Source organism: Nicotiana attenuata, chromosome 8 (assembly GCF_001879085.1).
Source record: "Nicotiana attenuata strain UT chromosome 8, NIATTr2, whole genome shotgun sequence".
NCBI lineage: Eukaryota > Viridiplantae > Streptophyta > Magnoliopsida > Solanales > Solanaceae > Nicotiana > Nicotiana attenuata.
In genome coordinates, this window is record NC_031996.1 from 28,674,307 (window position 1) to 28,693,364 (window position 19,058).

Here is a 19,058-nt window from a genome sequence, read left to right on the forward strand (position 1 = left end):
TGTGGGTTATGCCCAGTCAAAGAGAGCAGCCTCTGGCGCTGGCGCTATTGGTACTGCTGGGTTTTCCTGGTTATCTCCCATGATTGTTTCGAATTGTGCAGTTGTTGGTTGTTGTTTGTTTTTGTCGGTTAGCCTGATTCAAAGCCCTGAAAAATTTCTCGGGATCTGATAATGCTTCTAATACTTCACCAGATCTCGATGAGTTTCTAGGCATACACCTGTGCAACCAAGTCAACAAACGTTAAAATTTCAATGTAAAAATTGGGTATAGAGAAAACTGACTACACTAAGAATTTTTGTACTTCTTTCAATTGTAATTGATAACACCGTTAATTCCCCGGCAACGACGCCAAAATTTGATCACGCCCAACTATGCCTTATAAAATAGACAATGCGGTCGTTGCAAATATAATCCGGTTTACAAGTCCGGAGTCGAATCCCACATAGAATTAACCTAATTACCTTTGCTGGAATCACTAAATTCTTTATAATCAACTTCCCCAAACGTTGTAAACAATAGTTGATGGTATTTCTAATAACTAATACTGAAAGTAAATAAACAGTTGTAAACTAAATATGCTTGGGTTGTAAACAATAATGAGAAGGTTCTAAGGTAGTGATTTCCCCTATTGATGATATCCCTTTCGGTTATGTTTCATATAGATTCACCAAAATATCTCTATCAATCATGAGCACTATTTTTACCGTAAATCTCTCCCGAGTAATCGCGATAATTTACTAGACGCACTCTCCCGAGATACGCTAGCTGACTTTGTTTATCACAGCTCACTTTAGATTGCACCCAAGGCTTTGTTATCCCTAATCCCGCCTTTGAACCCTCGGTTATTGATCCCTCATATACTTTGGGAGTGGTGTTGTTCAACAATTGACCTAAATATGCACTCTCTCCCGAGTTATGCACACTAAATAGGCACAGCTAATTGAGGATCCTGTCAATTAACTACAATAAACACGTAGTTGAACAAATAGAGATTAACCGGCAAACTATATGAACATAATCAAGAAGTTCATCCTTCAATAGGTTCCATCAAAACCTTAGACTAAAGTAATTAGCTACTCATAACAATGAAAAGATAAACTACGAAAATATTCATCATGGAAAATTGCAAGAAAAAGAAGAGATAAAGAACTATGATATTTTTGGGTGATCTCTCACACTTGTGTTTCTTGCAAAAGTAATCTCCAAAACAAATCTACCCTAATATGGCCGAATTTCTACTTTTTATAAGGGTTTTACACCAAGTTTTCCCGACTTGACACTTTAGTCCCTGGCTTTTTCGCGTTCTGCCGCGGTCCCACCGCGGTTACGCCAGGACCGCGGCCAAAGAGTTCCTCTGAATCTGCAGCTCTGCTCTGCCGCGGTCCTACCGCGGTTACGGTCTGACCGCGACAGGCCAAGTTCAGCTCTGCTTTTGTCTCTTTACTTGGTGCATTTCGTGGGCATTGTTTGATTGGCCTCCTTTTCTCGGTAATTGATCCCAAACTTGCTCCATCGACTTCTTTCGTTGGATATAGCCTGCAAAGCATGAAAAACACTAATCAGAGCATTTGGTTATCACTTTTTACCATAAAGCTATAAAAAAATGTGGTTCTTTAGGGTCCAATTATAGTCTAATTTACCTATTATCAGAAAAGTTTCCACTTAAGAAGAAAGCTTAACCTGTTTAGACAGACTAAAATGAGAAATGGGTTAATTTTACTAAAGATGATGAGTACTTTTTCTAACACGCTACGACTTTATTTTTCCATTGATAATCTTGTTTATAATCTGTAACTTTCACAAATTTCAAGAATTAAAAATTATTAATATACTCAAATTTAAACTGCGGTCTAATTTTCTCATCATGATATTCTATTTTATATTAGTGTGTATGTAACTTCTTTGAACTGAGAATTTATCATCCGACATTACTTCTGTCCTTGCGAGTACTCTCCATTAGGGGCGGCAAACAAGCTGTTGGGTTGGATATGAGCAGGTCAAAAACGGATAAGGCAAAAACGGACAAATTATTCAGTCCGACCCGATTCATATTCAATATGAATAAAAAACGGGTTAACCGACGGATAATATGGATATGACTTCTAAAATATGATTACTTTTGACAGAATTTCTAATCTCCCAAACTTGAACCCCCAATTTGAGGCTTTACAAATGTAAAAGTTAAACTCATTCGTTATCCATTTTTTAATGGATAATATGGTTCTTATTCATATTTGACCCGTTTTTAAAAAGTTTATTATCCACTCATTTTGCCAGCACTACTCTGGATTAATCAACAATCAACCTGAAATTAGAATACCTAACAGCTTGTTTGGATGGTTGTTACCTATTGTATGGTATTGTATTGTTATCCCAAAACAATATTTGTTTTGATTGTTTATTTAAAATTGATTGTATCAAATTGTTAGATGCATTGTTCCGGAACAACCAAAATTCCCAATTTATGAAACAACCGATGTGGTGCGATCGTTTCCTATTTTCTTTTCTAATTATGCCCTTATTTATTACTCCATAATTCTATTTTATCATTTAATTTTTTTTAAAAGAGGAGCTGAAAGCCACTTGACTCTAAGGAGAGGAGCTTCGAGTGACTTTTTTCTTTGCTCTTCGACGGCCCTAACAAGTGACTTGAAGCTCTGCCCTTTGCTTTGCCCCCCAAAAGTGCTTTCCTTTTCGCGCGAAAGGAAAAAGATGTTTAGCTTTTTTGTCTGCCTCCTTTACCTATCAAAGATTCTGTTAACATTGCAGATGGCACTCTCAAATCTCCAACTTATTGACCTACTTTGTCTTCTTCCATCTTTTCTAGAGTTGGTTTGCCCCGTTCTTTTTATCCAAGTCTCCGTTCGATTCTTTGTCTCTTTCCATCGTTTTAATTTTTTTTCTCTTTGTTGTTGCTAATATTAGTTAATCTTTCTTTTCAGGTTTTTGCTCTTGTTTCCAAGCTACGTAATTAATGATGAATTTATAGAAAGATGTTCTTTTAAATTATTTTTATATGTACTTCTAGATAAATTTTATTTAAAACAATTGGGGGTATTTCAGTGAATTTATCAATTACAGTATAGTACGATACAACCAAACCAAACAACAAAAATGTTATTTAACAACAACAAACGATACAATCTATTCAAACATTGTATCCATAAAACGATACGATACAATACAATACAATACATTATAAAACGATGGGTAACAATGATCCACACACAATGTAAGTTGACGGAGAACACAGTATAATACAAGTTAAATTAATAGTTTAAAATTGTAGTTAATGAACATCGGTTCTAAACAACCATATGCATGAATTCCCTTCCTAATGTATTTTTCCTATGGATTTAAAATAGAGAAATCCGCTTCCACCAAAAGCCAACAACCATATGCATGAATTCCCTTCCTAATGTATTTTTCCTATGGATTTAAAATAGAGAAATCCGCTTCCACCAAAAGCCAACTAGAACAGATGTATACCTCGACTATAGGGGTGGCAAACGGGCGGGTCGGGTCGGATATGGTTCGGGTCAAAAAACGGGTAATGCAAAAACGAGTAAAATATCCGACCCGAACCATATTTAATACAGATAAAAAACGGGTTAACCGGCGGATAAAACGGTTAACCGTATTATCCGTTCATGGCTTCACAGTAGCCTCAACTGTTCAGTGACCCAGTTGATCATCAAGCAAATAGGAAGATACAAGTTACAGCTAGAAAACATGATAATGTTGTGATTTATTATAATATTCTGTTTGTAATATTAAAATTAATAATTTCTCATTACTTACTACTTATAATTTGTTTAATGTATTGCATTAAATTAAAAATGATGTGTATATTCTGGAACGTGCATTTAGTCTTAAACTAGATAAATTATAATTTCTAATTTAACTTTATCTTTTCTGAAAAAAACTAGAAAGGGCTTTTGGCATATGAACAATTTTGTTTATTTCACTTATTTTTCTCTTTAATTAATCGTGATTGTTATCACACGTCGTATGTGATACAAATTTTTAATATAAAAACTTATATTGGATCTACCAGATTTTATAACGAAAATAAAATATAAGCAAACCAATATTTATACTACCAGATTTTATGGTAGAATTATTACGTTTTATAATCACGGTAACCATGTAAAGGATATAACTTAAGTTAACTAGAGTTAGTGTACTTTGTAACTAGAGTTAGTTTTGTTAGTTGGAGTTAGTAGTCTAGTATAAAACAACTGAAAGCTCATTTTTGTATTAGTTAGAAAAGAATAAAAAGCTTCTGGATATTTCCAATCCTCTCTTCTCTTGCATGCGTATTTCTCTTCTTCTCTCACTCATGAACACAGAATTTGAGATGGTATCAGAGCAGATCTCTGTGTGATTCTAGGGATTTTCCCGTGCAATTCGAAGGGAAATCGAGATAATTTGCACAATTTCTTCTAATTTTCATCTGTTAATCAGCATTTTGTGATATATCGGAACCCTAATTCCGGCAATTTCTTCAGAAATTGAGGTGAAACTACACAAATTCAGTTCAATTTGCATCTGTAACTTCATCGATCATGACGATCCTAGAAAATTCGAACAGCGGCACTTCAGGTGGTGGAGCTGGTGGTGTGGTGTCTCTCGATCATAGTCATCCATTATATTTGCACCCTTCCGATGGACCTGGATCTATGAATGTGGGTTTATTGTTGACAGGAATGGAGAATTACACAATCTGGTGCAGAGCGATGAAAATCGCATTGTTAGGCAAAAACAAACTGTGTCTTGTGGACGGTACAACAAGCAAGAGTGACTTTGGTGCAGATTTAGCTAAGCAATGGGATCGATGCAACGCGATAGTGACTTCCTGGCTAATGAGCAATGTTAGCAAGGACCTCGTGACTGGAGTACTTTTCTCGTCAAATGCCCAAACCATTTGGGCAGAGCTCAGAGAACGTTTTGACAAGGTGAATGCCTCACGACTATTTTACTTGCATAAGGAGATCTTCACATTAACTCAAGGTATTTTATCAGTCTCTACTTACTTCACCAAGCTCAAAGACCTATGGGCAGAATATGATTCTATATTGCCACCACCACCTGCAAAGGATTATGTAGAACAAATTGAATTTCAGCGTTTGCTGCAATTTTTAATGGGCTTGAATGACACATACGAGCAAGCTAGAGGGCAGATATTGATGATGCCAAATGTGCCTAGTATTAATCAAGCATATGCCATGGTAGTTCNCAATGTAAAATGACAACATCGTCAATGCAAATATGGCAGGTAACTATGGTGCTTGTGCAAACATGGCAGGTAATTACGTTTGCACTGAGGCAAAGAGTTCTAAATGGATTGTAGATACCGGTGCTACTAACCACATGACTGGTGATAAGGATTTATTGAATAATAACTTGCTAACAGATAATGCAGGGCAAGTTCAATTACCAACTGGTGATTCTACAGCAGTTACTCACGTGGGCAGTCATCAACTCACAGGAGGTGACGTGCTTAAGAATGTGCTATGCGTGCCTGCATTCAGATTCAATCTTTTGTCAGTGTCCAAGTTGACAAAAGAACTGAGTTGTAGTGCAACATTTTTTCCAACATTTTTTGTGTTTCAGGATCTCTTATCTGGGAAGGTGAAGGAGATTGGTAGAGAGCTAGAAGGGTTGTACCATTTACACTCAATATCAAAGAATAAGATGCAGGGGAGTCCACAATCCTTTGCAACAATAACAGGAAGTCACAAAGGACATTCTGCAATTTTATGGCACAAGAGAATGGGGCATGTACCTGTAGCAGTATTGAAGAAGATTTCTAGTCTCAAAGACAACTCAAGTTTCCATACAGATTTGCAGTACAAGTGTGAAGTTTGCCCTCTTGCCAGGCAAACAAGACTCGCATTTCCTAATAGTTCCAGTAGGTGTCTAGAGAGTTTTGAACTAATTCATATGGATGTATGGGGTCCCTACAAGACAGCTACTGTAGGTGGAATGAGATTTTTTCTTACACTAGTCGATGATTGTACTAGATGGACTTGGATATTTCTAATGAAGTTTAAATCAGATGTCCCTATATTGCTCAGAGACTTCATTGTCATGATTCACACTCAGTTTAATAAGAAGATTAAGATGTTTAGATCAGATAATGGTGGAGAATTTTTCAATAGCACTTGCAAAGAACTTTTCCAATCACAGGGAATACTACATCAAAGCTCTTGCCCTTATACTCCACAGCAAAATGGAGTGGTTGAACGGAGGCACCGTCACATTCTAGAGACTGCCAGAGCTATTAGATTTCAAGGACACTTACCAGCTATATATTGGGGCCACTGTGTTCAAGCTGCTGTGTACATAATCAATAGAGTGCCATCTACAGTGCTGCAGAATAAAAGTCCTCATGAGATGCTGTTTCACAAGCAGGCTAATTTGAGCCATTTGAGAGTCATAGGCTGCTTATGCTTTGCTACTGACTTGACTACTGCAGACGAATTTGGCCCTAGAGCTGTGAGGTCTATGTTACTTGGGTATGCATCACAACAAAAAGGATACAAACTATTGAATCTGAAAAATGGAGTTCACTTTGTGAGCCGTGATGTCACTTTTCATGAAGAAGTGTTTCCATTTAAGGCATCATCTCATACATCTGAGCAGTTATTTCTTGATACTCCTATTGTCCCACGATATGAAATTGAGGAGGGTGCACCAGAACATGGAATAATTCCCAGCTATACTTATGTCCATAATAATGCTGAGCAAAGGCATACAAACAGTCCTCTTGTGACTGCTTCTACTGAGCAGGGAAGTGAGAAAATGGTGCAAGAGCAGGTTACCACTACCAATGAAAGTTCAAGTCTTGAATCACAGACACAGTCAGCTGCTGGTTCTTCACCTCCATTGCCAGTCATTACCACTCAAGAATCAGTTAGAAAAACCACTAGAATATCAAAGCCACCCGTTTGGCTACAAGATTATGTCATCAATGGGAAGGGTACAGGAGCTCATAACTGTAAATACCCCATATCTGACTTCATAAGCTATTCAAATATTTCATCAAAATATCAAAGTTTTCTGTCAAAGATCACCACAGAGGTGGAACCAAGCTCATATTCTGCTGCTGCTAAGGATGACAGATGGGTGACTGCTATGAAGACTGAAATCAAGGCGTTAGAAGATAATGAGACATGGGAGATTATACCTTTGCCCAAAGGAAAGAAAGCAATAGGTTGTAAATGGGTCTACAAGATAAAATACAAAGCAAATGGTGATATAGAGAGATTTAAGGCTTGACTTGTAGCTAAGGGATTTAACCAACAGGAAGGATTAGACTATCAAGAGACTTTCTCTTCGGTTGTAAAAATGGTAACAGTCAGAAGTGTGCTCTCCTTGGCAGCTTCTAGGCAGTGGAAAATTTTTCAAATGGACGTTTATAATGCTTTCTTGCAAGGGGATTTGGAGGAAGAAGTATACATGCAAATACCACAAGGATTCAGCAGATTACGGGATAAGTCTCTAGTATGCAAACTACACAAGTCCCTCTATGGCCTTAAACAGGCATCTCGACAATGGAATTTGAAACTATCTACTGCACTAATTGATTCTGGTTTTACTCAAAGTCATCTTGACTATTCTTTATTCACCAAGAAATCTGGTGGAAGAATAGTGGTTGTATTGGTGTATGTCGATGACATTCTTATCACAGGTGATGATATTCAGTTGATTCAACACACTAAGTCTACTCTCCAACACAAGTTCAAGATTAAGGATCTAGGTGAACTTCGTTTCTTCTTGGGAATTGAGTTTGCTAGAAGCAAAGAAGGCATACTCATGCACCAGAGGAAATACACTATTGATTTGATTGAAGACACATGTTTATCAGGTTCTAAACCTGTAGGCTTCCCTTTGGAGCCTAATCTGAAGTTGACAACAATTGAATTTGATGCACATGTGGGGGACACTACAGATAAAGTTTTGACTGATCCCGGACCATATCAACGACTGCTCGGGCGACTGTTATACCTTACTGCTACTAGGCCAGATATTTCTTTCGCTGTACAAAGCCTAAGTCAATTTATTCACTCTCCAAAAGCTTCACATATGGAGGCTGCCTTACGTGTGGTGAAATATCTCAAGTCTTGCCCTGGCTTGGGGGTGTTATTAAAGGCTGATTGTTCAGAATCTTTATCTGCCTTCTGTGATGCTGATTGGGCGTCGTGCCCAAATACTAGAAAGTCGGTAACTGGCTACATGGTTAAATTTGGAGACTCTCTCATTTCTTGGAAGTCTAAGAAGCAAACGACCATCTCTCGTAGTTCTGCTGAAGCAGAATATAGAAGTTTAGCTTCCACTGTCGCAGTAGTTATTTGGCTTTTGGGTCTGTTTGCAGAATTGGGTGTGGTAGTTCAGGTCCCTGTTCCTCTCTACTGTGATAGCAAATCCGCGATTCAAATAGATGCCAACCCCGTGTTTCATGAGCGCACCAAACATATCGATATTGATTGTCATTTCATCCGTGAGAAGATCAAGCTAGGCCTTGTCAAGACTTTCTATCTTTCTTCAACGGAACAGCAGGCTGACATTCTCACTAAGGGCCTTGGCCGGGCACAACATGACTATTTGGTTTCCAAGCTAGGAATGAAGAATATCTTCATACCTCCTAGCTTGAGGGGGGGGGGGGGAGGGGTGTAAAGGATATAACTTAAGTTAACTAGAGTTAGTGTACTTTGTAACTAGAGTTAGTGTACTTTGTAACTAGAGTTAGTTTTGTTAGTTGGAGTTAGTAGTCTAGTATAAAACAACTGAAAGCTCATTTTTGTATTAGTTAGAAAAGAATAAAAAGCTTCTGGATATTTCCAATCCTCTCTTCTCTTGCATGCGTATTTCTCTTCTTCTCTCACTCATGAACACAGAATTTGACAAACCAATGTCTATTTTCCTTTTCAATTCAAAAGTTGCCTACCTCCCCTCTGTATAGCGCGTAGGACTCAGTGATGCTTTTGGATTCAGTGATGCTTTTGGGGCAGAAGGGGGCGAAAATGCTTTTGGGGGAAGTTTTGATTTTATTACCCATGGATAACTGGTGGTTATCCATTTAAAATATGGATAATATGGGTAATATTCGTATTTAATCCGTTTTTAAAATGTTCATTATCCAACCCATATTTTAGCGGATAATATGGGTGGTTACTTGTTTTGTTCTACCCATTTTGCCACCCCTACTCGACTATTCATTCCAATAGGTATTTGTGCTAGTGGGAGGTCGAATCCATACTAGTGGAATTTAAGCCGCTTATCACCAGATTATACGTCTGCCTGGAGACAGATTTAAGCAAGCTTCACAAACTTACGGAAATGAACACCTAAGTAAGTTCTTTCTTACTTGAAACAGACGCATTATCTAAAACAAGACTGGATCACAATCAATTCACATGGCCAGAGCCACATCCACTGTAACCTTTCGGGATCAACAGTCGTATATAGAAAAGAGTTGTCATCCCCTTCTCTGGAAACAACAATCAAGGCTGTTAAGTGTAAAACTCACTTGTGCAGCGCATTTAGGACTCATAGAATAGGCCCTTTTTGTAAATGGCTTCCCCCATATAATACAGAAATCTATATATATATATATATATATATATATATATATATATATATATATATATAGGAGGGAATGAAAAAGTTGAGGTGGCACCTCTCTTTGGCCAAGAATCCTATTTATCTTTTTTCTCAATTTTTTGACTCTTTTATTCCATCTTTCATTTTACTATTCTAGCAATAAAAGTCTTCATTATTATTACTCCAACATTTCAGATTCTTTAATGTAAACCAGTACCCACGAACTGATTCCATTAATGGTCCTTAAAAATTTGAATTAATAACAAAAATGAGGGACAAAAAGAACAAGTAATGCATAAAACAATAACGGCCAATAGTTATCTCCATATCAAATAGGTTGTGAATTATATCCTCATTAGAAAGGCTTCCTATATTTTCCCTCGTATGCTTTCGAAGAAAAGAGTAAGGAAAGCTGTTGTACGACCTTGGAAAATTTTCAGCAATATCAGGATTACTTAATGTATACAAAATTTATTTTTATATTGTTATTTGAGTTCTGTTCTGGTATTTGTTGCATTTCTGTTGGGTAAAAATTAAAAAAGCCACTCCTTGGCAGTTTTGATTCGTCCTTGTGTGTATTGAATTACAATGTACTTCAAGAGTTCATGTTATGCTTTTGGGATAGTTTCATTTGATTTTTTTAGTCCCACTGCGCTAGCCAAAGCGTTCTCACTCTTCGAAGCAACATTTGATGGGTATGGGATCTGTAATGATTACAAGAAAATATGGTTTTTATTGTCAGGAACAAGGTCCGAGGAGGCATACTGGAGATTACCTTTGAAAAGTAGAAGAGATGGAGGATGGCAGATCAGCGATTTCTCTAAAAACTATTACCACTCTCTTTTTGTGAACAATATAGTTATGTTTAATTGATTTAATTAAAGAGAAGAAAAATAACAATTTTCTTGCATGCATATATGTAGTTTTGACATTGGCACATCATTTAATAAAGAAACCTATTTTTTTCCCTTGCTTTTTCTTTTATTTTTCCATTTACCTTTTTTTTTTTAATAGTCTCTAGGATTATTTAATTTTTTCCTCCCCCATAATTGCTTTATTTTAGATGTTTTAACACCTAATTATATTTTTTCGCAATTTTCCCCTTCCCTTATTATAGTTTATTTACAATATATTTTAACATCTGTATATGTAGTCGTTTAAAAGTTTATTTTCTTAGTGTTTGACATTCTCTTCTTTTTTCTTTCTTTGGATAAAACTTATTTGACAGAGGAAATATATGAATACTTCCTTATAGTAATGTTGCCTTATTTTTCTCAATCACACAAACATTTAAATACATGCTTTTTTAGTTCTTTCTCCTTCTATTGATCTTCTTTTATTCTCTCTTGCCATTTCTTAAACCCTCTCGATTTCTCAATCATCTAAATACCATCTATTATCGATATATTGCCTCTATATTCTTTGTTTTTTTTTTCTTTTCCTTTTCTCCCTCTACTACATCCTTTATTAATTACTTTATCTTTTTTTCCCTCTCTTTGTCCGACGGTTGCGCCATTCTTCATGCTTACAAGTTTTTATTTTCTTCTCTTAATTTCCTTCCAAAATATAATTTCAACACAATACATAGACAATATAAAGAGGGGCGAAAACACCAAGGAATGAGATAATAAAGCAAAAATAAAAATGAAAAAATAACTAAGAGGGATGGTAAAATTAATCTTTGCAATGTATTTGTAAAATGCTCTTTCACTTGTACGTAGTACAACTCTTTGATACTTTTAAATGAAACATCTTTTTAGAGTATTAATTTGTGGAAAAAATCTAAATGTTACTTTTGTTTTATAAAGTGAAAAAAAAGACTGTGTTTAAATAGACACTTTTAGTATGAAAACTTTAGGGAAAATGCATAAGTACCCCCTGATCTATACCTGGATTCTCAACTACACACTTTTTTTTTGCGGGAATCCCATTACCCCCTAAACTTATTTTAAATGAAATTATTTGCACCCTTAACGCTGACGTGGCAGAGTGTGTGTATTTCACTCTCCTTTTCACTCTCCCAAAGGAGAGTGAGAAGAAGGAAAAAATGATTTTCAGATTATTTTATATTCTTTTTTACCATTTTTCTTACTTTTTTTTCCTTTTCCTTTTCCTTTTCCTTTTTCTTTGTCTATTTTCGTTTATTCTTTTTTCGTTTCTTCTCTAATCCCGGCGCATATTCATTCACCGGCAACTTTGTCTAACCGTTTTTCTTCTATTTTTTCTTTTCACACACAAATTAAACTCTCAAAAAGATCTATTCATAAGCAAAACAAAATACACTCAGATTTGGGAGAAAAAATTCATCATCGGAAAATCTTCCCACGCCGGAAATAAAGTGATGTATTGAAATTTTAACTGAAAAAAAATTTCTCAGCTTATTTTCGTTTTTATTTCTTTTGCTCTTCCTCCCACACATAATTACACTTTGAAGAAAAATTTATATATATATATATACATACATACAAAACACATTTAGATCGGGATAAAAATATGTCGCCGGAAAAAAAAAATTCGCCGAAAAAATGGTGTTTGTGAAATTCCGAAGACCACCATTTTATGCTGCCGGTGACCAAAACAAAAAGAAAGAGAATGAAATAACTAAAAAAAAAATGAGAATAATAAGAAATAAGAAAAAAGGATAAGAAAAAGAAGAAAAAATAAAAAAAAGTACTAAAAATATATATGGGGGTGCGTGTAGCTCACCACTTGCCAAGAGTTTGGTTGTCAGCGTTAAGGGTGCAAGTAATTACATTTAAAATAAGTTTAGGGGGTAATAGGATTCCCGCAAAGAAAAAGTGTGTAGTTGGGAATCCGGGTATAGGTGGGGGGTACTTATGCATTTTCCCAAAACTTTATAAATGGTTTATACATTTTAATCGCTGTCCTTCCATGCATTCAAAGAAATAAAATTGATAATTCTGATAATTTATAAAAAAAAATTATCTTTCGAAGATTTTAATTACAGAGAGGTAATTGTTGTGTTTTATTGGCATAATGTTTTTAGCGATAAGAGTTATGCCACATAGTTTTTCTCTATAAAATGTGCAGTAACTTCTCTTCCCCAATTTAAAAGAACCAAAAAAAAAAAAAAAAAATCTCTTCCCAAATTGAGAATATTTTTCCACGCCATTAATTAACTGCAAAAGGTAAGCATTGTTTTATTATTTGCATTTTTTTTATATATGTACTTTTTCATATATATTTGATCTTTAGTAATTATAATATGTATGTCTTAAATTAAATTTATTTAAATTTTTTAATTCAATAAACTTTTTATCTCTTCTATAGTACCAACAAATTTACAAAAAGGAAATGTCAAACCGCGCGAAGTGCAGGTTTGTTAACTAGACTAGATTACGTCTAGGAAACATAATTTAGAGGTATTTATTGTATGATAATTAGTAGTTACAAAATGAGATTTATGTAATTTTATTTCAAAACTTTATATTTGTCAAATGCTCCTTCTGAATTTTTCTTATTAAGTATTAACTCAGATATATGTTGTTATGAATATTTTCTTTCTCATATAGAAGAGAAATAAATAAATTATTACTGAATTCTCAATCATTTCGTATATATCAATAACTCTTTAAATAATTGCGCAAAGCGCGAATGTATTCACTAGTTCTCTTTATATTCCTCATAGATGCTAACAGCAGGACACAAAGACACAGGAAAGTGAACACAATTTTACAAGCTTGCTGAACGAGCTCTGGAGATAAGAGTAAGGGTGCTTAAAAAGATAATTTTAACAGCTTTTTACAGGACATACCTCAACTCTTCAAGTAAACAAGGATTTGATAATTTGCTTCAGAAAAGGAGGGGGTTGGGGTGCTTGGTTGTTTCAAACTTCAAACTGTAGTATCAATTGATTTAAGCCAAGTCAATGTTAGGACAACCTCAACCTAATCCCACAAACCAAACAGGTTTAACAGTTATCTGTTATTCATGATTAAGATGCATGCACCACTTCCTTTTTCATATTTTAGCTTTACCTCATTTTTCTCTTCTTTTTTCCCTTTGATAAGGACCTCCTTTTTCTCATTTTCTTCTAATACTTTGGGGCAAAGAGGGAATAGTAATTAAATATAGCAAAAACCGAAAGCAACCAAAAAGCACATTATTGAGCTTCACACATTGTGTAGTTAGTATGTCAATAATTCAAAAGTGACACAGTAAAGCAAAAACCAAAAGGCCTTACCTTACAATAAGACAATTTACCAATTGTCAGTTGACAACCACTTTGAATGCCTAAAATAGGAAAAGGGGGTCTACTAATGTTTTATGCCTCGTGAAATGATTTTCATTTTATTTTAACTTATACAAATTGTAATATAACTTTCTTGTCCTAGAGTTAAAATGACACTAATAGAAGAGGTAAAAGATGGAGCGGAGGCTAATCATATGATTCATATCACACACAAGCTTAGCTTCAAGAAATAGGAAACTGAGTATCATATAAAAACAAAAACATAAAATAAACTTTAGTAAAAAATAGCAAATAGGAATTTCCTCTAGTATGCGGCAAACTTCAGAACTTCCTTTAATAACAACTTAAAAAGTTTAAGCATTTCAAGCTCATCATTTCTTCAGACCAACCAAACTTAATTCTTCCTGGATGGCATATTGTTTCAAGCAAGTTCTTCAAAATAGTTTTCCCGCTTCCGCACTTCTTCTCATCAGTGTCTTGCATGCAGAGTGTTTAGAGATAGAAAGCAAAACCATGTTCTGAACTTAGATCGCTTACCTGACTTTTGTTCGCAAAGAGTCTAATTCAAGTCAAAATTAGCATACAAATGGAACTAGATAGCGTCTGGACTACACAAACACAGATCTGAATTCAAAAGTTCTGCCTATTAGTTAAAGCTATATACAAATTTAATACATTATTTTCCTGACGGTGAGGGAAAAAATTCTAATCTACATTACATGAAATTGAAGCAGATTGTTCCGAATGCTCGACGTTGCACAGCGCTGCCCCAATCAGATAACACCAACCACAATGACGGTGGCTAAAATAATTCTCAAAGAGCATTATGATTTTAGATATTGGCCATCAAATGAATCAGTTAGTAGAGCTTAACGGTACCACCCGGCTAGTGCTCGACTCTCCAAATGAAACAGAAGCTAAAGACTTGGAAGCCCATGCCTTGGCGTTCATAGCTCCTTCCTGCAAGTTGCTTCTCTTGCATGGCTCCTGCAGTGAATTACATAACTGTATTGCTCGGTTCAGATAGAGCAGAGGAAGCTCCCACAAGCTTCTTATTCTTATATGTAAATTGGACCTTTCCCAGCTGAAATGAGCAATCTTTCGTAAAGCTGGAAATAACTTATAAAGCAGTCTCATTAGCACAAATGCAGTGGCCAAGGCCAAATAAGTTTCCTGCTGAAGAAGGTTTTCAGGAGATCTGGCCCAGGAGAATGGACAGTTTTCCTGGTCACTGCCGTGCAATTTCAAATGATTAGAGGAGCATCTAGTCTTGCCAAGAGAAGTGTCATCCACTGAAGCAATCTGAAAACCTGTTTCATATTTAAAGAGAGGGCTTAAGATAAAGAAAGTCGGAACGATGGCTGCACCTAATAAGCTGCAATCCTAAAAGAATAAACGAACAGCATATTTTAACCTTCTGAAGTAACATACATTAGCTTGAAACCTACTTGCAGCTACAAAACATAGTTAATTATGTATGCGCATGTATACCAAATTAGACAGGCAACATGACTCGTTAATAATTTGAAAGTAAAGTACTAAAAGAGGGAAATGGAAGTTTTGAAAAGAAAAAGTGAGGCGTAGAAATTGCCGAAATGCTGCATTTTCAAGATGCAAAATCACCTTCTGCCCGAAAACACCTTAGCAAAAGCGAAATCACCAACAATTTCGATTAATTCGTATTTAACACTTAGAACGCATCCGGCAATTTTCCTTTTTTTAGTACTTCCTTTTTTTGGGGTGGGAAGGGGGGTTGTTGGATAATGTTACTAATTCTATACAGATTCCCCTTTTAGGGGCACCAAGTCCAAAACACAATAATACAGTTTAACAAACATGCTTACCAGTAGTGCCACTGTAGAATTCAATCAGTGAATCAAGGGTGCGAGAGCCATGATACCGTATGCGCATTGTTGAGTTTAAAAGGAAGAGAGTGGGAAACCCATGAACTCCATACTTTGAGAGAGTGCTGAGAAGACATTCTTAGTTGTCAGCACAATATAGAGAAAGCACATCAATGTAAAACATTAATTTCACACTAACCTTGGCTTAACAGCTGACTCTTCAATTGCGAAATGGGGAATTGAAGGAAACAAAGAAGACAGGACAGAAAATTTTGGCCTACAACTTCCAGAGAAAGGACACCAGGATGCATAGAAAAGCAAAGCAACATAATCATGTGTATTCCGGTGGATCATATTTAGTGCCCTCTGCAATGACAGTTCATCTCCCTTCAAAGTAAAAAAAAGAAAAACGAAAAATTAGAACTCCTCAAGAAAATAAATAAATAAATAAATAACATAATAAATATTCTAGGAGTGAGGGCAGGAGTGGGTGTTTGAACCAACTTATACATGTTGTCATCATACATCATAAGAAGATACGAAACCAGTTTAATGAAGATGGAGGAGACAGCAATATCACATCACAAGTTTTGATTTAAACATTTGACACAGTGTGAGGGTGTACCCACTGGTAATGCACATTCAACAGCCAAAGTGATTCAACTCGGCATGCTCTAACTTTTCCCACTACGTAGAATTTGATAATTGCGAGTCATCAAACCTATAATGTTTTGACACAGTACTTATGTACTCTTACATCCGAAAGGTTCCATATTGTAACCCTAGATTCATGGGTAGGGGCACATAGATAAACTGTATTATTTGATAATTGGGAGGACCGGAGGAGACATCACGAGCTATGTCTCTCTTCATTCCTTCTTCTTTTTTTCCCTTTTCTTGTTTCATAAGTACAAATTGTTTTTTTTTATTTTTGATAAGTGAGTACAAATTGTGTTTATTCCTTCTCCTTAGAGCAAGTGCATGGTGATCCAATGGTGTTTGTTCCTCCTACAATGAATGAATAAAGACCTAGGCCCCATCACATGTCATGTATCATGCACTTGCTACGGACCCGCCGGAGAAATTAATGACCTAGACTAGCTCTTATGTATCTTTGGTTCTCATCTCTAAGAAAGCAACCATGACACATTACCATTGCAGATTCACTTGACGAGAACCACACATACAACTCTACGAAAACGTAAAGCATTAGAACCACATCAACCACCATTACTACATAAAACCAACTAATAAATCAGATGAAGGCGGAAGATAATCAACGCGACTACAACAACAACAACAACAACTACGCCTCAGTCCCAAACAAGTTTGGGATGGTGATATGAATCCACATTCCTTTCATTAAGCTCAACTTATATCATCATAATTACGACAATAAAATAAAAGTGCAAGTAATATATATATATATATATATATATATATACAAAAAAAAACAATAATAATAATAATGATGATGATAACAGAAGTTCTCTACTAAGTCTAAATCCTATTCCCAACTAGCAGGAATCAACATGACTATGCAAAATAATCTTCAACGCATTTTGATTTGGCAAGCCCAAGATGCCATGGGACTGAAACATATCCACAGATTCAGCAAATCTTTAGTTTCTCAAAGTGGTAGGGTTATTTAGTAAATACAGCGTATTCGTTACACATCATACGGATTTAGCTGCATAAACCAACTCAATTTGGACTAGCAACAACAATTGAAAAAACATTTGAAGCTCAGATCTACGGCCCAATGCAGTATTCACTATTTCCTGGAAATTGACAAATAAACATAACAGAAGCTTACATAATAGGTAGCTAATTTCCAGTTTGTTACATATGTGGCTTGAATACCCAAATACTCCATGCAACGAGGATTCACTATTTCCAATCTAAGAGCTCAAAGTCAACATATAAAAGTATAATATCGGCATTCTATCCTACATTTGCCTCTCCATATATTGGTGTAACTCACATCATGTTTTCACTTTAGAAGTTAGAACCAAGGTCCAAGCCAAAAAGTATTTCAAAATTCTTCACTAGTTATCTCCAGGACAATATTCACTCTCTAAAAGCAGATAAATAATCCAAAAATTCTAATCACTTCACAAAAATTCAACTCATAAAGATAAGAATCATCACCAATTCATCACTACAAACCCCAAATTTTTTTATCTTTGCACCTAGCTAACAAGGAAAAACACCCAAAAATCTAACAGATTCACACAAAAAAGCTGAAAATATTATGCGACAACATACAATACAAGGCAAATTGTTTATATACCTGAATAACTCCAGCCATATAAGAAGATTGGATCCCATCTAATGGGCATGCCAAATCTTGATGAAACCCCATAAAGATTGAATCTTTAAGGGATTTCAAGGGGCAAACTGAACGAAACGACATCGTCCTAGTCTCCGGCGAGGCCAGCCCTTCAAAGACCATCAATAAAACCACAAACCCAGCTGCCCAAACACTTAAAAGACCCATTTTTTGAAGGACTAAGGGTTTGCTTTGTTATTCTTTTAAATGAATTGGATCAGAATATTGTGGGCCCACCAAAAGAAAACCCTAGAGCAATAAATCGACGTTGGCGGTGGCGGTGGTTGTGGCGGTGGTGGAGGAGAGAGCCCGGCGCATGTTAGCGTTAAGGCTCACAGATATTATTTGAGAGGACTGAGAGGAGGATAGAATTATTATTCTTTTTGGTTAAACGTTAAAAATAAAAATAAAAACAGTATATTTTTCTGTGTGTTGGATTGTTGGAACATCAAGATCCACTATGTAATATGGACCAGTGTGTAAAGTGATCGTGCGGTTTGTACATTTTGCTGATTTTGTTATACTTTATTAGATTTCTTTTTTGCTACCGATAATGACATGTGAGTCCTATTGTCCTTTTGACATCCTATTAGAATTTAGGGTCCCTTTTACCACAGTCCACAGGTGTTCTATCAAAAGTAAAATCAAATAAACAATAATTCGGGATGTGGTGAAATAATTGTGATCCCGTTTTTTTTTATTTGGAATAGATTATTTATTGATAAAGAATTTTTTTACCTTCTTAGATGAGTTACCTGGCACAAAATCAAATTAATCTAGCTTGTGAATTTTGAAAATCGAATGCTAAAAAAATCAATAAACAGAAATACAATTCATGTATACTATATGACATTCTATTTATTTTTATGAAGCTCTAAATATCATTAATTTTAGAAGTCCTATCTGGTTTAACTTAACATATTTTCTATAATTTATCACTACTTTCAAAATTTATAATTATTTAATATGTACTATTTTTCTTTTATATATCAAACTAGGATGTCAATCATTTCTAATAGTTTCTTCCATTACTATCGGTGTGATACATAAATTGATATT

The 19,058-nt window shown here is 35.4% G+C and overlaps 1 protein-coding gene across 1 annotated transcript; it reads right to left on the minus strand.

Annotated features, from left to right (window-relative positions):
* On the minus strand, positions 14,323-18,444 carry LOC109231132 (5'-adenylylsulfate reductase-like 4). Its single transcript, XM_019396694.1, has 4 exons — positions 17,961-18,444; positions 15,867-16,054; positions 15,668-15,792; positions 14,323-15,133 (listed from the first exon to the last, which is right to left on the minus strand). The coding sequence occupies exons 1-4, from the start codon at positions 18,165-18,167 to the stop codon at positions 14,679-14,681; spliced, it is 975 nt and encodes a 324-aa protein (XP_019252239.1). The 5' UTR covers positions 18,168-18,444; the 3' UTR covers positions 14,323-14,678.